This window comes from Homarus americanus, unplaced genomic scaffold (assembly GCF_018991925.1).
Source record: "Homarus americanus isolate GMGI-L3 unplaced genomic scaffold, GMGI_Hamer_2.0 scaffold31037, whole genome shotgun sequence".
NCBI classification, from domain to species: Eukaryota; Metazoa; Arthropoda; class Malacostraca; order Decapoda; family Nephropidae; genus Homarus; species Homarus americanus.
The window spans coordinates 20,061,522-20,083,372 of record NW_024722227.1 but is presented as its reverse complement, the minus strand read 5'-3'; the positions used below and the strand labels follow the sequence as shown (position 1 = coordinate 20,083,372).

Genomic DNA, 21,851 nt, shown 5'->3' with positions numbered 1-21,851 from the left:
CAGAGTGTGGTGTTTGTTTATTTATTTGAGATAAGATGTGACAGTTGGCGCTGAAGGCCTACGTGTTTATTTATCATTACTTAAGAGTGACTAAGCTCTTCGCATAATTTGCCACCCAAACGACCTGGGTGAATATAACTTACATTGCTGGGATTCTTGTAAGATAGCGATTTATTTGAATACCTGTATAAACAATCTATATTTGCAATAGACATAACAATTTAAGTACCGTAATCATTTAGTACATGTACAGTACAGGTTTGTTCCACGGTAAAATCTTTTGAATAACGAAAGAAAGCAAAAGTCATTGTTTTCGTCATGATTTTATCCCACTTTCCACTGTAATACATACATCATTTCAGCAAAAATATTACATTTCCATATTTATTTCTGAGAATATATTCATTCAGTCACAGTTAAGGTAAAATACACTTGTGATGTAATATTTTAATGAAAATACCCGGTATTTAGAAATACGGTATCGTAGTTTTCTTTGGTTTCAAATTTAATTAACAAAGATTGATGTTTCAAATGTAATGAACAAAAATTTATGTACAGTATCTATAAATATACTTTAAAAAATGAATATTTTATTTTTACATCGTCCTGTGCTACCATACCATGCATTTGGCTACTTTGGGCTTGCTATGATGACGCAAGAGATCTGCCCTGGCAACTGTACCGACACTCACAGCTGGTGGTGCGTTGGTGCGTCATTTCCATTGTTTACTGGTAGTTACTGGTAAATATTTTTCAACCTAACGAAACCATTACCAGTTTAGAGGTCGACCCCCAATTTTTTGCCAAATAATTTGGTCTTAAAAACTCGAACTACACACAGGTATATACAGTAAATAAGGACAAGGGGGGCCAGGGTTTTTTTTTTGGGGGGGGGCAAAAGTACACGGATTTTTAACATTCACGGGTATCTCTGTTAACTAATCAGCGTATGCTAGGCGGACTGTATATTAATTGGATGAAGCAGAGGAGGAGACAGGGCTGGGTGGGTCATCACTGTCGCTTTCTTCAGACAGGTTTATGTACTGTGGAAACTTGCTGGTTGAAGGTATTGGATCATCTTGAGGGAGTGAAGAGGCAGCACTGGTGGGGCGTGAGGAGACAGCACTGGGGGACTTCTTAAAATAGATGTCCAATTTAGACTGCACAGTTGTTTTTTCTTTTCATTATAAATTTCTCTGCAGCAAACAAGTGCATCTTGGATCATTTTGTCAACTTTGGCATAACGCTCATAATTTTGATCCATGCCATCAAACATTTGCATTCCTTTATTAATTGTAGCAAATGCCTCTGCCATTTGTTTCACTGAAAACTTTTTGGGGGGTGCAGGTTCTTTTCTACATTTTGTCTTTCTTCTTCCTCTGCAATTTTCTGTGCATCTAGTTCAATAAGATCCTCGTTACTGAGCTCTTCTGCTACACTTTCAACCAACTGTCCAACATCTTCGTTATCAATTTCTAACTCCTGCTGTTTACCTAACTCCACTATCTTGTTACTAATATCCGAAATAACTTCATTTTCATTAAATCCTTTGAAACTGTTCATATATCTTTTCAGGATTTTCTTCCATATTCCATTCATGCAATTTTTTGGAACCTGATCCCATGCTGCACTAATGTTCTTTATACATGACAAAACGTTGTACTTCCAAAACTCTGAGCGTTTTCTCACCTTCAGTAGCAGCAACAGCCTGAGCGAAGGTCGTACGCAAATAGTACGCTTTAAAGGCAGCAGTAGCACCTTGATCCAGGGTTGGATGACAGAGGTAGTGTTAGGTGGAATGTACACTACCTTAACATCAGGGTGCATGTTGTCCAGGTGTGGTGGGTGTCCTGGAGCATTATCCAAAATCAGCAAAATCTTGAATGGAATCCGTTGTTGCAGACAATACTCCTTGGCTCGAGAAATGAAACAAGTCATGAACCAATCCTCAAACAGTGCTAAGGTCATCCAGACTTTCTTATTACTACGATAAAACACTGGCAGTGTGTGCTTGCTGACATGTTTAAAAGCCCTGGGGTTCTCTGAATGATAGATCATGAAGGGCTTTAGCTTGAAACCAGCAACATTCCCCCCAACAGAAGTGTAATTCTGCCCTTGAATGCCTTGAATCCTGGCATTGTTTTCGCCTCTTTGTGGATGTATGTCCGCTCAGGCATGCGCTTCCACAATAATCCAGTCTCATCCACATTGAATATTTGCTCAGGCAAATAATTCCCTTCCACAATCACTTATTCTAACTCCTCCCTAAAAGCTTCGGCAGCACCAACATCGGCACTAGCTGCCTCTCCACTCTTCTTAACATTGTGTAGACTGTAGCGGTTTTAAATTCTATCAAACCACCCATGACTTCCTGTAAAGGTTTGATCGCATTCACCTCCTGCCTGCTCCTTCAGGCCTTGGAACAGGCTTCTTGCTTTAGCCTGTATGGTTAGAAGGCTTAAGGGTACACGCTTCTGTATCTAGTCTTCTATCCATATCCCCAATAATTTTTCCATAACGTGAATAGGACCTTGTCTTTTCTTTGAAATTATAGTTCCCTTTATAGGTGTTGTTCCTTTCACTACATCACGAATACGTTCCTTTTCCTTCAGAATAGTGGCTATGGTCGAGTGTGAGAAACCTACAGCGCGCGGAATGTGAGATCGTGTGCTGAAAAAATATTGATATTTACGATTATGTTATATAAATAAAGTCAAGTAACACTTACCACTTCAATTAATACTTTGTAGTGTTTCCTCTGCGCTTCAGACATTCTTTTAGCCTTCGAGGAACACTGTCAGCAAGGTTTTGCAAGAGGTCAGGTGGCAAATTTGCCCAGGTATCCTTGATGGCTGCCTCTAGCTTCGGGATTGATGATGTGTCAGCGTCGCGCAGATGACGCTTAACAATGGACCACAAATTTTCTATTGGGTTAAGATCTGGGCTACTGCCAGGCCAGTCATTAAAGAAAGGTACCTCACAGTCTTTGAGCCACTGTATGACACTTTTAGCAGTGTGGCATGGGGCACCGTCCTGCATGAAAAGGCTTGCCTTAGCTTTATCAAATGATTCAGGTAAGAAATCACTGAGCAGTTCAAGATAGTTCTACTGGTTCATCATCTGGTTCTTAGGGAGGATTACTAGTTCACCAACACCATAATACGTAAAGGAAGCCCAACCCATAAGCGAGGCAGGGTGCTTAACAGTCTTCACTGTGTACTGTAGGAGGTGCGCGTCTGAGTGGGGCGGGCGGTACACCCTCCCACCACTACTCCCAGTCACAGAAAACGTAGCCTCGTCGGACCACAATACACTTTTCCATGACTCTAAATCCCACACTTCATATTTCTTGCAAAATTTCACTCTATTTTTCTTCTGTCTCTTCGTCAACAGAGGTTTACGGCGGGCACGAAAGCTCTTAAATCCCAGGTCATCGTGCAGGGCTTGTTGAACACAACGTAACGAGACGTGACTCAAAAGACGGGGGTTTCTCTCTTCCACTTCACGTGCTGTGAGTGAGGGATTGGACCGAACTTGTCGAGAAATAACTTTAAGTGTCCGTGGAGACAATAATTTAGGCCTACCAGACTTAGGTAATGTAGCTGGTAAATCGTCCTCTCCAAGGTCACGGAAACGTTTGACAAGATTTTGAACAACTCGTAATGCCACACCAGTCTGAGCCGAAATTTCTCTCAGTACATGGTTCGCTTTGTACAATGCAATCACTGCTGCAATATCGTCTCTTGTAGTAACCCTCCTGGACATCTCTGATGGCCACTATGTCGGGTTAATGCACCTTAAACTAGACAAAACATGGCCACATGGCGCGGGAACCCGCGCAATAAATCTTCCCCTCACAGTTGCCAGAGGCGCACTGACTACAAGCCGTGGCGTGTTCTCAGTTGCCAAATGTCACCACTTGCCAGCAAACCAAGCGTTTTGACATCTCGCATCCCAGGACAGCCTTCACAACAAATGATCTTATTTTTGCGAGAACTTAGTTCGTCGGCCCTATCGCGATTTAATATTCCGCGCAGACTGTAGGTCGCGTGAGATTGTTGGTACAGTTTTTCGATTCTCATGCTGCATTATTATCTTCATTTTCATGTAAAATGTTATTGCCTATCTCATTTTCTTTGGAGCACCAGCAGCCTTCTCGCTTTCACGCTTTCCAGTCATTATAAAGTCAATTAAATACGATAATAACGAAAGTTCACAGCGCGATCAGTATAGGATCCGATAGCCAAACACCAACTAAGCGCTCCACTGAGTGAGTGTACCCACGCGGCGACCCAAGCCGCGCCATTAGGGTGTGTCATAGGAGGGAAGATCAGCTAAAACTAATGGCCCTTCACTTTTTTGGTAGATTTTAGTGTATATAAACAGAAAATAATTTAAGTCTCAATATTTTGCAACCTTTTGCTAGGTAAATTTTAGCGTGAAATTTATCGAAAATCTAACGTACAGCTGCATTAGTGCATTACAATTAAATAGTGAACACTGCTTTCTGACTTCATTCTTTAACAACCCAACTAACAATATTTTTTTCTGTTTCAGATTCTGATGCATTTATAAGTTGATAATATTTGCGATGGCTGCTTGTGTCAGGACGAGGAACCAAAAATCCAGCCATCTCAGTCACTATCTTGGGTCTGGGAGAGAGCTCCTGAAGTCGGAGTTGCCTACATTGAGAGATGCTTTGAGATGCGAGTGTTTTAATCAGGCAAATCAGTGAAAAGAACCAAAGAACTTACACAAACAAAGACATTGCCAGTGATATGACCAAAGCTGTCTTGGCACAGTACACTCTGGCTAACGCTCAGTTCAAGCCTCCAGTCATAACAAGTCAAAGAAGATTAGTGAGAGACTGCTAGCCAGTTGGGAAAAGGCAAGAGATATCTCTCTTGGGAGAGGAAAACTTGCAGTTAAGGACAGCTTTGCAAAGCAACTGGACCAGTTATTTGACATAATTACTTGCAAGTGCTGGTGTTCTCTGTCTGCCTGAGTTTGGATGTGATCGTGACTGTGATCAAATTTATCCTGTATTTACTAGTGAACTGAAGATTCTGTGATCGAACTGGCATTTGTCAAGCTTTGAAGAGAAGGCTAATATAGAATCTCCATAGAGCTATTGAGAATATTAGATCCAGAGAGCAAGGCTGCCACAGAGAGATAGAGAGGAAAGTTGCCGAGGAAGAACAGAAAATGGGGTGAAATTAAAAAAAGACCCGATGATTGGAGTCAAAGCTGATTCAGAGTTTAATGACTTCCCCATGGCTGATCCGAGTGCTGAAACCAGGGAAGAATGGTGACTGTCCCTAACCAGAAAATAAATGATCCCAAACCTTCCAGGCATAAGTTGAAATAGGAAAGATATCCGAGCATAGCTCTGGCCCAGCATCGACACCACACTGGTCTCAGAGAAACTGCAGAGATAGCAACAGCTGCCTGGATTGACGGTGGATTTGGTAACACCTGATGATGTTCACCTGGTGATAGATCATAACAAAGTAAGGAGAGCTCAGGAGAAACTTGTCAGTAACCTAGAAGAGGAGTTTGATAAGGGGATAAGAGAAAATGGAATCAATTGTTTGTTCTCTGATGGGAGAAGGGATGACACTAAAGTGTTCATGAAAGTTGGAGATTCTGACAAGTTGTTCCCTGCCATGGTGAAGGAGGAACACTATTCCTGCTGCAGTGAACCAGGAGGGAAGTATTTGTGGCATTTCACTCCAGAGAAAGATGACATCAGGAAACCAGCTGAGATAGTAGCAGATAACATTGTGAACTGGCCCAGAGAGAGGAACGTAGACCAGACCCTGCAGGCCATTGGAGGGGACAGCACCAACACGAACACAGGGTGGCAAGGGGGAGTCATGCAGTGGATAGAGCGGAAGATTAGGAGGAAGCTGGTCTGGATTGTTTGTGACCTCCACACCAACGAGTTGCCACTCAGACATCTGATCCAGGAGCTGGATGGCAAGACTCTTTCAAACAACAGATGGTCTGGTCCTCTTGGCAAGATGCTGGACTCTGCCACTGAGTTAGAAATAAATCCGAGTTTTGAAAAAATCACAGTTGGCCCTCCACTCGTTGAGCTTGCACATACTGTCATTGACAACCTGAGTACTGACCAGTACTATGGTTACATGATTTGCAGTGCCATCAAAACTGGGGTCATGCCTGATAGACTTGCTTACCTGCAGATAGGTCCAGTCTCACATTCTCGGTGGCTCACAACGGCTCTCAGGTTCTGCAGAATTTGGGTCGCTCATCATAAACTGAAAGGGAACCAGCTTCACAACCTGAGACTTATTGTCCAATTCATCATGAGTGTCTACTTGCCAAATTGGTTCAACACCAAGGTCAAGTCATCGTTCTCCGAAGGTCCGAGGCATGTTCTCTTCCAGCTTGAGCTCCTGAGGAGTCAGCCAAGGAAGGTTGTTCAGATTGTGGAGCAGACTGTGAGGAGATCTTCCTGGTATGCTCATCCCGAGGCAGTTCTGCAGACAATGCTCTGCAGTAAGGATGAGGAGAGAAGAGTGGCAGTCAAAAAGATCTTGGATATGAGACTTATGAGAGGATCTGGGCATGACGAATCAGTTGGTGACGATTCCTTCAGGGTCAGGAAGACTCCTGAAGTCAATCTAGGTGCCAAGACCCTCACTGATCTCATAGATCTGGATAACATCCAGGCTGGCAGTGAGCCCCCTCTTACCTGCAGCCTCACCAATGTTCAAGTCAGAGCTTTCCTGGACAACCCCATGTCCCTGCCTGGCCCTCGCACCCAGAGTATAGAGCGTTGTGTACAGCAAGTGAGCGAGGCCAGCAGTCACGTGTACAGCCAGGAGAGGAGGGAAGGCTACATCCAGGCTCAGGTGGTCAGCAGGGAGGTGATGAGTAGAAACAGAAGCAAGAAAGACATGTTCTCTATGGTGTGCAGCAACACCGGGTCGTAGTAGTAAAACCGGTTTTTGTATTTAATGATTTTGTTTTCTAAAGGAATATTAAATTTAATAAATGTGTCAAGATCATTCGTTTCACTATTCTGGATCATTTTCATCCTAATAAATTAACCTGATACATTTACTTTACTTTAAATAAGCTATTTAGTGGTGTTGGTAAAAGGGTGGGAATACTGAATTTTCATAAGATTTCAAGTTAAAATTTACCTAGCAAAAAATAAAAATTTTTCAAATCTGAAGATATCACATGATTCTGCACATAGAACTACATCATTAATACCATGGGCCGATTTTTCAAACTCAAAAAAAAAAAATTCGCCTCCGTATGACACACCCTACCGCGCCATGCTCTCGCCCGGGACGGAAACGTTTCGGTATAGAAAATGCGTGCGTCATTTGAAAATATTTTTGGTTACGACTGCCACGGTCGTATGTCCCGACGGTCGTAAGGTCAGAGTAGTTCGTAAGTACCGATGGACGTAAGTTGAAGCAGTCGTAAGTAGGGGAACACCTGTGCTAAGTTTGTATTGGTACTCACCGATGGGCGGAGGTGGTAGAGCGAATGTGTGGTGGGTAGTGGAGCGAAGGAGGAGGATGGCGGGAGCGGAGGAGGAGGGTGGGAGTGGAGGAAGGTGGGGAGTCACTGAGACTCTGCGGCTGCCTGTGTTCTGTCAATTGTTGCAGATCTTCGTTGGTGAACTCTTCTGTATGGGATGCCAGAACGTCTTCAATATCCTCTGATTCCAGCTCATCAAAGCCTGCCTGTCTGGCCAAGCTGAGGATATCCCTATTTACAGCTGGGACCAAGTCCGTGAATCCCGTAAAACTGTTGACTCGCTCGAGCCACAGTTTACGCCACACACCATTCGGGCAACTTTCTAAAACCTCTTCCCATACCTTGTCAATGTTGTCAATTGCATGAAGAATGTTGAAGCCACGACAATATTCTCGGATCGTTGGTTTATTTTCTCCGTCTGTCGCCTTGAGCAACTGGGCCATTGTACGGCATAAATAATACTCCTTGAATGTGGCGATGAAGCCTTGCTCCATAGGTTGCATCAGTACTGTCGTGTTGGGAGGCAGGAATGCAACTTTTACACTGCCATGCACGTTGTCGAGATTGGGAGGATGAGCTGGAGCATTGTCAAGGATCAGAAGAATTTTGAAGTTAAGGTTCTCCTTGGCACAGTATTCCTTCATTCCTTGCAGGGACGGCGTACACGTTTAACCACTGGCTAAATATGGCGCCGGTTACCCATGCCTTTTTGTTTGCCTTGTAAATGACAGGAAGGTGATCCTTAGAGTAACCTTTCAGGGCCCGTGGGTTGGCAGCGCGAGAAATTAGCATAGGCTTCAGCTTGAAGTCGCCGGCAGCATTCGCGACAAGCAGCAGCGTCAAGCGGTCTCTTGCCGCTTTAAAACCTGGCGCTCTTTTTTCCTCCTTGGAGATATAGGTCCTCTCAGGCATCCTCTTCCAAAAGAGACCAGTCTCGTCCACATTGAAGACATGCTTCGGTGAGTAGCCTCCTTGCTGGATAATCTGTTAGAATTCTGGCGGGAATTTCTAAAATTTCTAATGTGTCATGGAAGCCACACATCCACAACATTGCTAAAGCTGCCTCCCGAAAACTTGGAATGCTCTACAGATGCCGTAGCTAATTCACTTCTGAGCAGTTGCCTCAAGTATTTAAGAGATTCATTCATCCTAACTTGGAGTAATGCTCTCATATCTGGGGTGGCTCTTCTGTCCAACTGTTAGATAGGGTGGAATCAAAGGCATTTTGTCTTATTAATTCTCCTCCTGTGGATGTCGGTCACACTAGAATAACCCGTTATAGTACATCCTCCTTTCCTCATACAGCCAAACTCTGGAATGCTCTGCCTCCTGTGTTTCCATACTCATACAATCTGTCTCACTTAAAAAAAGCTGGTTTTCCGGCATCTTCGTGGTGTAGATTAATATAACCTTCTACTCTTCTATTTAAATTTTTTTTTTTTTTTTATATATACTCTATTTCCCCCCACCCCAGGCCCCACTGTGGGTTGATGACCTGTGCCTGGGTGGGCTATTCCCCATAAAAAACAACAACTTAGATTATTATGGCAATTCACAGTGTAGGAGGGAGGAGGAAGTCTGGGAGGGAGGAAGGAAGGATTCTGGGAAAAGGGAAGGAGTCTGGGAGGAAGGATGGTGTGTGGGAGAGAGGAAGGAAGTAGTGTGGGAGGGAGGGAGGAAGTAGTGTTGGAGGGAGGAAGCGGTGTGAGAGGGAGGAAGGAGTGTGGGAGGGAGGGAACAGTGTGGGACGGAGGAAGGAATATGGAAGGGAAGGAGCTAGTTTAGGAGGGAAGGAGTGTGGGTGGATGTAACCATGCAGTGGGACTGGGAGTGGTAGGGGTCGGTGAAGTAGAGGGAGTACTGGACGTTCCTGGAGATGGGGAGGGCAGCAACCCTCTATCCTCCACTTGCCACTCATCATGGTTATCGTCATTGCTCTCCTCTTGTTCAAACACATAGTACGGGTCATTATCATTATCATCACCTTCAATATCACTATGAATACATGCCTCTGTCAATACCATGTTCATCTTCACCCTTACCAAATAATTCAGAGTAAATCTCATCCTGATTGAGTTGCGTTCACATCCCATGGTGTTTAAGACTACTGCGTAGGTAGTAGGCAGCTGTCAAACAGGAAGCTACTACAGCCTGGAAAGATATTGGAAGCATAATGTGTTGTCTAATGGTAGACCCTCATACTAGTTAGTCATTTCTGCTACAACGTGTGTGTTTTGTCAACACGAATTGGTTGTAATGCGATTGATGAACAGGGGAATGCTGTTTGTAAATTGTGAACTTTTGCATATGAATTGTTGGCTATAACATGATTCCATCCTCAATGTTTTGATTCCATCCTCAATATTTTATGCCTGGCGCGGTGTTATGCAATGTTTACAGTTCACGTTCGACATCACATGTTGAATTGATTCGTGTCTTTTGTTTGTGAAGTGTTTTTTGAGAGGTAGTCTGTAAATTTTGTTCTCTTTTTTTGCAAATTTCGCAGTGAGGACTAATAACGGTTTGCACCAGTGCTCTCTGTTTACATCATGTGATCAGTTGAATCGCACGGTTTCTGTAGATTGCTCCACGATTTTCATTGTTTTCTCCAATTTTGTTGTGTTAGCGATGAATATGGAAAGACAAGGTAAGAAGAATGTTTCCAAGAAGCGTTCTGGTGATCGAATTGCCGGTGGTGAACGTAAAAGAGGTTTACAAGAGCGCAACTATTGTGTTGTAGCCCCCCGCCATCCTAGCGACCTGTCAAGTCAAGATAATGACCTCTACCTCTACTGTGGGTGGTGCTGGTGGGGGTGGGACAGACCCACTTAAGCGGCCAAATAGGGAAGGCCTAAAAACTAGTGAGATAAGAAAGATTACTGGTTTTCCGGAAAGCACCATCAAGTCAATAAAGGCAGAATTTGTATCATTTGGAGGATATAAATGGGAAAATCAGAGGTTGATGTAGAGTGGCCAGTCTTTATTGTAATTTTTCCCATTAGTTTATGTATTTGCATTTGGCGAATTTGAATTTCGCGCAATTTTTCCAGTCTATATTACTCGTGAAATACAAGATCTTAATGTAATTTTTATTTATTTTTTTTAATAATAATAATAATAATAATTATTATTATTATTATTATTATTATTATTATTATTATTATTATTATTATTATTATTATTATTATTATTATTATCATCATCATCATTATTATTATTATTATCATCATCATCATCATCATCATTACATTTTCGTCCCTCAGGCCCCGATGTGGGTCAGTGACCTGTTCTCAGTAGGGCCAATCCCCGTTAAAAAAAAAAAAAAAAAAAAATCTTGAACTTTGACTGTGGAAAGATATGGGAGGGGGGGGGATTCCTCAATGCTGAGTGGCAGGAAACGTTTACACAAGATGCCAGACACCACCAGCCAACAGATTATGGTAGCTAGACTCAGTTTTAATGACACAGGAAAAGTATACTTACAAAACGAATGACCAGAGATAGTTACATCGGTGATCACATATTTGAACATCAATGACCAGTTACGGGTTAAATCATTGTCCATTTTCTGTACAGTACAGTATACCTGTACTGTACAGTATCCTGTTTACAGCATACTGTGAACTTTTATTTTATTTTTTAGAATTTCACTTCTTACTTGAGGTATGTTTTTTTGTTGGAGTATGATTGTGGATTACTAATACAGTAGTGTACTTAATTTCTTAATTGTCTTTCCAGTGCAATGCGGGACCAGTATATGCGAACAGGAGAAGGGTTCCTGCTTGTGTTTGCCGTCAACAATGCAAAATCCTTTGAGGATATAAGTACATATCGTGAGCAGATAAAGAGAGTTAAAGATGCTGAAGTGGTACCCATGGTTTGTAAGTAGGAGATGAACCAGGTGTTTATTCTGCTTTCTGTGAAGTTATTTATAAAGTGTTCACAATTTTTATATGGAAATTATGGTCTTTAACTCATATGTTGAACTTGTTTCTCATTGATGGCTACATGTTTCACTGCTTGTTCAGGCTCCTCCTTTAGCACATTATAACTATAATTTTTTCTTGCTGTTCCTCAACATCTTACATGTGCTGGTTACATTTTGATCAATAAACCTACTACTGTACTGTCTCTTAAGTGATGGTACATTGAAGGAGTGAAGGAGTATTGCTTCAGGCGTGTCTTTGTTTTCCCTATTACAATGCCAATCTTCTTAGTGAATCTTTATACAGTACAATCATGCCGCATCTTATGCGCTTTTAACTTACACGCATTCAACTTTACATGCTTGGCTGAGGGGAAAAAAAGACGGCGACAGTGGGAGCGTATGACTGGGGGAGATACTTCCACCCGTGCCGTTTGTACTGAGCAGGAGAGGGGATTTGTGTTGTGTGCTTCTGCCGACTGATCATTAGGAACAGTTGCTAAGGGTCAGTTGGCAGAGGCAGCATATCCCAGCTGAGCTGTGATACAGTGTGTGGGAGAGTAGAGGATAGGAAAGTGTGGGGAGGGGAGGGAGAAGTGATGGTAGGATTGTGGGAGAAGGGAGAGCATAGGAGTTTAAAAGAAGAGTGTGGGAGAGGGGAGGTCAAGAGTGTGTGGGGTAAAGTGAGAGTAGGAAAGGGTGAAAACATGGGAAAGAGCATGAAGAAACAACAGGGTGGATGGGAGAGCAAGAAAGAGATAGAGGAAGTAGGAAAGAATAGGATAAAGTGAGAGGGTGTGGGAGAGAGAGCCCCGAGGGAGAAGCATCATACACAACCCACATACCTCCTGTGTTTGAATGCCTGAGTCAGGCAGTTTCTTCTTGCTTGCAATCACCTTGTTAGTGCTTTTTTCAGTGACAACGTGTGCTTGTGTTGTGTGTACTTGCTCTGCAGGGGCGGATCCAGGATTCTCAAAGGGTGGGGGGGTCCAAGAAGTTGTGGGTGGGGGAACATAGCGAGTACAGCAAGCCCACCCAGCTGGGGGAAATTATTATTACAGTCGTGCGCCGGTTAACTTCCTAGATAAGTTCTTGGAAACGTGACGTTAACCGAAATGGACGTTGTCCGATCATCACATAAACTTTTTATTTATTCTTACGTGTATATGGAATACTCTTTACGTACATATACACTTTTACTCTTAAATCACTACTGTAATGTGATACAGGTGATTAATTTTTATCTCTTGTGCAAAATACATGACGTTTATATTAAAATTATTCACTGTTTTACAAGGATTCCAGCAACGACGGGCAGATTGGGGAGAGAGAGGGTGGGAGCGAGCGAGGGGGCGTGGGGTGAGGGGAGGTACTACGTTTGACACTTGGCACAGGCCCAGGTCTAACGCTGTATATTTATCAGTTCTTAGGTGACTAAGCTTCTCTCTTATAAAAAGCCAGTGAAATGACCTGGGTGAATATAATTAACATAGCTGGGATTCTTGTAACATACTGATTAATTTGAATATAAACATGCTATAATTTGCACTAGACAAAACAATTTTAGTACCGTAATCAAATTATTACATGTGCACTCCAGCATTGCACTAAGGTCATTTATTTCTATTACATTTCTTTTAGTATGGTGTGTGCATGTAAATTGATGAAAATAAATGAAGAAATCTATGTAAATCTACCCAAAAATATAGTTGAAAAACTTTTTTATAAAATGTACTACAGTACTGTACACTAATGTACAACAATTTTTATCTCTTGAGCAAAATATATGACGTTTATATTCAAATTATTGGCTGTCTTGCAAGGATTCCAGCAATGCAAATTATAATCTCCTAACTTTAGTCTGAGATATTATATAAGATAAAAACTGTAAGCCTAAAAGCCTGGCTGGGGGAAGGGGGGACTGACGGCCCGCCACCCAGCGAGGGGTTGAGGGGGGGGTGTTGAGGTGGTTGAAGGTCTCTGTGTGTTTATTTAACAGTCCTACTAAGCTTCTTTCATTTTAAAATGCCAGTGATATGACCTAGGAGAATATAATTAACATAGCTGGGATCCTTGTAAGATACTGATTTATTTGAATATAAACATGTTGTAATTTGCACTAGACATAACAATTTTAGTACCGTAATCAAATTAGTACATGTGCACTCCAGCTTTGCACTCATTTATTTATTTTATGTTTCTTTTAGTATGGTGTGTGCATGTAAATGGATGAAAATAAATGAAGAAATTTATGTAAATCTACCCAAAAATACAGTTGAAAAACTTTTTATAAAATGTACTACAGTATTGTACACTAATGTACTACATTTTTTATATCTTGAGCAAAATATATGATGCTTATATTCAAATTAATCTCTGTCTTGCAAGGATTTCAGCAATGCAAATTATATTATCTTAACTTTAGTCTGAGATATTATATAAAATAAACATAAAGAAATCACCAGGGTGGGAAGAGGGGGCGGGAGGTGAGGTGACAATGTCTGGCGTTTGTTTGTTTATTTATTTGAGATAAGATTTGACAGTTGGCGCTGAAGGCCTGCCTGCGTGTTTATTTATCATTACTTAAGAGTGACTAAGCTCGTCTCATAATTTTCCACCCAAACGACCTGGGTGAATATAACTTACATTGGAGGGATTCTTGTAAGATAGTAATTTATTTGAATATTTTTTTTTCAATTTAAATTTTAATTGTTTATTCCTTGATAGAGGAAGTGGGATCCTAGTGCTGTCACTTGGTACCCCTGTACCATAACACCAGAAGCAACTGGCCAGTGTCACAGGTATATACAGTACAGTACAGTCATCCCTTGGTTATCGCGCCTAATTGGGACCCCGCCGATAACGAAAGTACAGAACCTATGGGCTTTATTTTAATTGGTTCATTTACCCAAGACCCAACCCCAAGTTTCCCATTTTACCACCATTTAGACCCACTAAATATATATATAATGTTATGGTAAATATCATAAACACACATAGGCATGGCTAGGTTTATTACAAAGTGATGAAAAGGGTACACTTAATACTGTAGTCCACAAAACATGTAGCTATGCTTTTTTAATTTGGTCCCCTGTCATACGAGTCCGTTTTCTCTCACATCAGGACGCCTGAGTCTTCCGTCTTCTCTCTTAATCTTAGAGTGCACCAGAAACTTTACTATTTTTAGTAATGCCACAGAATTAGAAATTGCAACCCCAATTGCAACTGGGGTTGCAATTGTTGAGGCAACTAGATATGTCTGATTACAGCAAATGTGTTATTGTCAATTTGTAGGTGAAAGATTTTATCCTCAATAGATGTAGGTTAACATTTCACCTGTAAGCAAATGCTTATAAAAAGCCTAAGTAAGTTAGCATATTCCTTTAACACATAATATCTGACCAGTATGGGGAGGATCATTGTGTCTCCGTCAGGGGGTTGTGGAGTGGTGGTCCAGCAGGTGTCACGTTTTTTTTGGGGGCAACGATATGCGATCGGGCGTTGTTCTGTCGGACGTTAACTGGCGATGACTGTATTTATTTTGGGGGTAATCCTGCCCAGGAAATTTGTTTAAATCTGACCAATATCATGGGCATTTTTGAAGCCATGTGCACTTGATTTTAGGAGATATTCTGAGGTCAATAGTAATGACTTTACTATACAAAAACACCTGAGTACAATACTGCATTAAATAAATAGTATTGGAATTTTCTGATGAAATGGGGGTCCGAACCCCTAGGACCCCCCCCACCCCTGGATTTGTCCCTGGTTTGTGTGCATGTGTGCAGGGGTGTTAGAGAGAGAATGCATCTGTGCATGTGTGTGTGTATGTGCGTGCGTGCTTGCGTGCGTGCGTGCGTGCTTGCGTGCGTGCGTGCGTGCGTGTCCTGAGCTCGCACTATCTTTTATAAATTTTGCTGTTTTTATGCTTTCATTATTTTTCCTAAATATTTTCTGCTGAAATCAACTTGACAATAATTGACAGAGGATAAAGTTAACTTACAGCAGAGGTGGTTGTGTGGTGCACATTTAAACTGAAATAGGCCTCACCAGTCAAGTTGCTACACAAAATACACACCCATGCTCTTGCTCTTCATTTCTTATTTTAAAGTTTTATATTATATTTTCTTTATATCTAAGTCACATTAGAGTATTGAAATGATTTTCCACAACTTTTGTAGTTTCATTATATGTAACAGTGGCAACATGCATTACCATCTCCCTCCCTCCCTCCCTCCTTCCCTCCTTCCCTCCTTCCCTCCGTAAGGCGGGACATTTAAATTACCATTGTATGGTAATTTAGCACTAAGCGTCTGGATCCTCCAGATGCTTAGTGTTAAAAGCTCTTCTGGAGGCTTGCTGCCTTCGTCATTTTGGTGTGATGTGAAGTGAGAGCTTGGCTCTGACGAGTCGATGATCAGTGTCGCAGCGGTCTGAGCCACACAGGGCTCAAGTGATGACATCTTGGCGATCTCTTTCTCTGACAATGATGTAGTCAATGAGATGCCAGTGCTTGGATCGTGGGTGTTGCCACGAACCCTTGAACTTGCCGCCTAAACATGGTATTGGTGATAGTGAGGTTGTGTGCAGCACACTTGCTGAGGAGGAGTAGGCCATTGGCATTACACTTGCCTAGTCCATTTCACCCTGTGGTTCCCTGCCAAATGTTAGCATCTCTGCCAATTCTGGCATTGAAGTTGCCAAGGAGCACAACCTGTCTTCTCTGGGGATAGAGGTTAGCACTGTTGTGGTCGGTGTAAAAGGCCTCCTTGATGTCATCCTCTGCATCCAGTGTTGGGGCGTATGCACTGATGAAAAAGACATGATTTGAGTGATTCAGTGGGACTCGGAGCGTCACGAGGTGCTCGTTGATCCCAATAGGCGTTTTCAGTTAGCCTGTATAGGATGCGTTGGCGGATGGCAAAGCCAACTCCATAAATGCGGTTTCTCTCTGCAGCAGGCTTACCCTTCCAGAAGAAGGCATAGCCAGACCCCCGTTCTGTGAGTTGACCCTCAACTGGGAGCCGGGACTCACTAATGGCTGCTATGTTGATGTTATGCAGCGACCATAAGAAGTTGTATGGTCTGTTTTTGTTTGGATCTGTGATTTTGATTGTGTTTTCGACCGCAAAAGGATGACCTTACTGGGTGTGGTTGCCCAGTCAGGTCGGTTCTTTAGGCAGGCTTTGTTTAGGGCACCTTTTCTAGCCCCCTTCCCATGTGGGGTGAGCAGAGTGGCTCAGTTGCACAGACAGGACCGGATTGCACTGCTGCCTAGATCCCAGTGCATAAATGACATCTTATCTGTGCCGCCCATGTGCAGAGTTGTGACTAGAGACTCCCAGCAGTCATCTCTGCCTGTTCCTGTTGCCACTCACTCGTCGCCATAGGACTTTGGGGGTATAGGGGTTTTGATGATGATGAACTGGATGATGGCTGTGCTTGAGTTGATATATGTGGTGAGACAGGAGCACAGGCTACAACCACACATCTTGGCTCTCCCTTTTCCTGATCCAGTGGTGCAAGTGTTGCAACGACTGGGGAGAGGGAGAGTTGCAATGGACTGTCGATAGCCCTGTTTGTTGGGTTTTGCCTTAGTAGCCTGTCCATCATGTATTGCCTTCATCCTCCTGTGTAGTCGTTGGGTTCCCATGGTGGTCACCTCTTCCACCTTTACTGCCGTTGGAGCCTTGTTGGAGTTCTGTAAGCACGTCTGCCTGATGTGGGTCTCCACCGCAGAATTTTCGTTCGGGGTTTACTCCCGTAGCCTTATACCTACCAAGGTTAATCCGCAAGGCAGTGGGGCAGTGATTGGTAGGCACCAGGACATGTCCACATGCCAGTGGGCCTATGCGCCATCCCTCTGGGGCCCACTGCTACTCTGACACCCCTTGCTGGTCTAGCCTGGGTCTACGAGGCACCCAGTTACCGTGTGTTGCCATGAAGAGGCACAGCAGGAGTCTTTATGGTGAAGACGCTGTGTACTAGCAGGGAAAGACTTATGCAAGTTGCTTCCCTGTTCACCACGAGGGCTAGCCAGCGGTGGTAGCTGAAAGCGAGAGGGAGCAAGCAGTGTCTGCACCTTAACACTAACATAATGCTGCCACACTATAGTGCATTTTTTCTCAGCTGAGAAAAGATGCCCCGCCTCCTCAAGAGTTACAGCTGATTGCTATGTTTGCACTTAGACAACTGATTAATGAATAGACCAGGGTATATGGAGATGCATTGTACAGTACACTACAATAATACTGTACTGTATTTATTAAGTTCTTATAAATATTCTACAATATTTTTTACTGGTGCTCAAGACAGATCCTGTGGTAAGGACCAATTCTCTTGAGCATGACAACAATGGTGCTTGAGAGATGGTGAGTGCTAGCAACATTATTAGTGAGAGCAGGTCAGTTGTTACCGTTCTGTAAATAAGAGACTGCGGATATACTACACTATGGCGCAAAATCTCATCTGGAATTGAGTGTGCATTTTTGGGGGGGGGGGGGGAATTATTATTTTTTTATGTTTTATTAATCTGGCACCAAATGAAACTAAATTATATGGGAATTATGGTGAATTGCATACTGTTGTTATGAAGGGATTACGGGCTGCCTAGCAGATGGTGAGTTGTCATCCTTCCCTCCTCCGTCACCTCTTTTAAAATACTTACAACAGTACAGTCGACCCTCGTTAATTTGGACCCCTTTAATCCGGATATCGGATAAATCGGACGAAATCTGAACTAAGCGAGGGATTGTCCGTGTCAAATTTCTGGTTCTGGGATTGTCCGATAGATGGGTCACGCCGCGGTCTTGTGCACGTGACTCACACGCACAAGACCGCCAGTCATTGTTGACCTAGCGTCATATTCGAGTATCAGTGTTGTATTGCCCTGCAATTTTCGTTGATATTTCAGTGATTAGGCATCTTCAAGGGGGAGTAATACGCTGAAGAGGAAGTATGTGACCCTTTCTGTGAACCAGAAACTGGAACTTATAAGGAAGTTAGAGGCTGGTGCTTCGGTGTCTAGAGTTTGTGATGAGTATGGTGTTAAAAAGCAAACAGTTTCGGACATACTCAAGGCTAAGGACAAACTCATTGCATTTCCTTTGAAATATAATGTTGATGCAACTTCTAAATCATCATCTGTTGGTGTAAGGAAGCGTATGAGAGTGGCAAAAGATACAAATCTTGAGGAGGCAGTGACGAAGTGGTTTGTGCAGCAACGATCCTGTGGTAATGTCGTCCGTGGTGTAGAAATTCAAGCTGCTGCTGCTAAGCTAGCAAGTCATATGGGCATCGAGAATTTCGAAGCTAGTGACGGGTGGTTATGGCGATTTAGAAATCGCCATGGAATGTGTAATAAAATTACCCATGGTAAAGCTGGTAGCGCACCCACCGAGGACATCGAACCATTCAAGGAGAGGCTAAATGACTTTATTAAGAGTGAAGGGCTACTGATTTCCCAAGTCTATAATGGGGATGAAACTGGGTTGTATTGGTGGTCCCTAGAAGACACAGAGGGTGGCCCTGGATTCCAAGTCTTAACAGAAGAAGAAATAGCGGATGAAGTTCTTGTTGGTGACAGCAGAGATAGTGAAGATGAGGAAGACGACGAACCATTGCCCAAGAAACCCAAACTCTCTGTTATACGAGAATCCACTGATAATGTCATTTTGTACATTGAATTGTCAGCAGAAACTGATGATGTTCAGCATTACTATCAACATTTTAGAGCCTTTAGGGAACTCATTATCCAGAGGCAGCATCATCAAGGTAAACAACTGAAACTAGACTCATTCTTCAAGCCAGTTCGTCCCAACCCTGCTGCAGCTGTTGAGCCTGCTGACGATATTGATGACCCTCCTGCTGCTGACTCAGGCCATCCTCAGTCACCTCAGCCTTCTACGAGTGGGGGACAAGGACCAGTGGAGCATCATAGCTCTAGTGACTCCAAATGACAAGTTATCACCTCTACCCCCCACCTTCACCACATCAAGCTCATCTGTCATCTACAGTATTAACTTTTTTATTTTTACAGATTGTAATGTTTTATATAGCTAGTTATATGATGTTTACAGTATTTCCTGTGTTTTTGTTACTGTGTATCATGTTCAGCATACAGTGTATATACAGTACAGTGACCCCTCGGTTAACGAACTCAATCCATTCCAGAAGGTCGTTTGTTAACCGAAAAGTTTGTTAACCGAAACCATTGTTTCAATGGGTTTTTGGGTAATTGGTTCCAGCTCACCGAAAATTTCCTAAATTCAACAAAAATGGTAGAAAAGTTCACTTACTTTGAGGCGTGTATGTAGAAGGCTCCTGGATGATGATGATGGGAATTAGAATGGGGGTGGAGGAGAAGGAAGAAGAGAAGGCATTGGGGTGGAAGAGAAGTCACCCCATGGCACCATTTCACCCAAAAAATTTTAGTTCTCTTGGTGTATTTCAAGATTTTTTTCTTTAAATCAACACTGCACTGCATTATATATTGTCAATATGTAAAATATATTTCAAAATGACCAATAATTTGCTTGGAAACACAGAAAAAAGCATTTAGTTGAAGAGAGTCTCAAGCAAGATGTTACCTCCAGTGAAAACAGAGAGAGACTAACGCCTGTTTGCTGTGTTAAGAGGCTGGATGCCGCGCATTAAACTAGTCACTTTACCTTTAATTATGTTCAATAATTGTTAAAATGACTAAAAAATTGAATATTAAACTTTTAAAATTATTGAATAGTATAAACTTCTTGATATTTACTAAAATAGTAAGGAATTTAAGCCCTAGAACCGATTAATGTATTGGCGGACTGATACTAAAGCTGGTTGCCCGGTCAGTGCAAGCGAAAACATGTTGAGGTCGGTTCGTAAGAAATTCGTTAACCGAATTTTTTTTCGTTAACCGAATTGAAGATCCTTATGGAAGGCAGTTCGTTAACCGAAATTTCGTTAACCGAGGTGTTCGTTAAACGAGAGGTCACTGTACTGTATTTCCTAACAACCTAAATCGGTTAATTCGGATAATCGGCTAAAACGGACACCCTTCCCCCCCTCTTAGTCTGTTTTAACGAGGGTCGACTGTATAATGATAAGAAAATCTGTGGAAAAAAAATAAACGAAATCGGACAACTCCTTTTCAGAAATTACCCAGAATTTTCTTAAGCCTCGCGGATAGCTGAATTTCGATCGCGAATTTTGAATAACGGGTCACTAATAATTTTTTTGTGTATTAGTGAATTCACGAATATGGGGGATAAGTGTACAATATACTTATATTGCATCAAATTAAATATTTCTTTGTTATAGAGTTTGTGTATCATTTGAAATAGTGTACCAGTATTGTGTATTTATCAATATTATTGTATCTGTGCATTTTGGTAGTACAGTCGGCCCTTAACATACGTGGGTTTAGCATACACGGATTTGCAAATACTCGGATTGCCCCGCCGGAGGAATATTCTGTACATTGAAGTACATTCAAATTGCGCACCATTCAACTCGCGCGCGGCACCGAACACGGGACACCGCCCTCTCCAGCAACCTCACACACACACACGCATAGCACGTCGTCACCCCACCCCGCCACTCCACGCTCCGTCACTCAGTCAGTCTCACTGTAACCACGCTTGTGTTAACATCAGAATTGTAGTTGCTACCCTTGCTACCCACATTTACCATGGCCCCTAAAAGAGCATCAAAGACACCAGCTGGAGTCACCCTTAAGCACCAGAAGAAAGTGATGACTCTGCAGGAGAAGGTGGAGTTGCTCCATACAGAAACATCATGGAAGAAATGAAAAGAAAGAGACGATAACTCCCCATCACCATGTTCTTTGATCGCCGAAGGAGAAATTTAACACCATCAATCACTGGCAGCAGTGAGGAAGCAGCTGAATCCACCGTCGTCCCCACTTCACCCGTTATGGAATTGAGTGACGATGACCCCGATGACCCCCGCCCTGTCGCCGAGGATAGGTACGGTACAGTAAAGTGAAATCTTTATATCTTTTTTTATAGCTTTTCTTGCTATGTTTATTGTTTGTAAAAATGCACAGCACAGGACAGTTCAGTACTGTACATAGGAAGTGGAGGTGCAGTTATTCACAAAACATTTGTGTTTGTTGTTGGCAGTAGTGACGATGTGGAGGCGGAGGGATAGAGCAGGTAGGAGTGTTGACGCTGGAGGCGGGAGCAGGGACGGGGACGACTGGAGATGCCAGCCAGTACATTATGGGTGTACAGTATTAATTGTTTTTATAGCTCTTTTTGCATTTTTATATTAAATACTGTACATTACGTTTCAACAAAACTACTATTTATTTCTGAGAATATGGAAATGTAATATTTTTGCTGAAATGACATACTTAGTACAGTGGAAAGTGGGATCAAATTGTGACGAAAGCAAT

The 21,851-nt window shown here is 42.5% G+C and overlaps 1 protein-coding gene across 2 annotated transcripts in view; it reads left to right on the top strand.

Annotated features, from left to right (window-relative positions):
- LOC121862408 (GTPase HRas) overlaps positions 1-21,851 on the top strand; it is a 141,024-nt gene that overhangs the window by 70,126 nt on the left and 49,047 nt on the right. For both annotated transcript variants that reach the window (XM_042360676.1, XM_042360675.1), the window contains one exon: positions 11,260-11,402. In XM_042360676.1, coding sequence (XP_042216610.1) covers positions 11,260-11,402 — 143 coding nt within the window. The remainder of the gene's footprint in view (positions 1-11,259; positions 11,403-21,851) is intronic.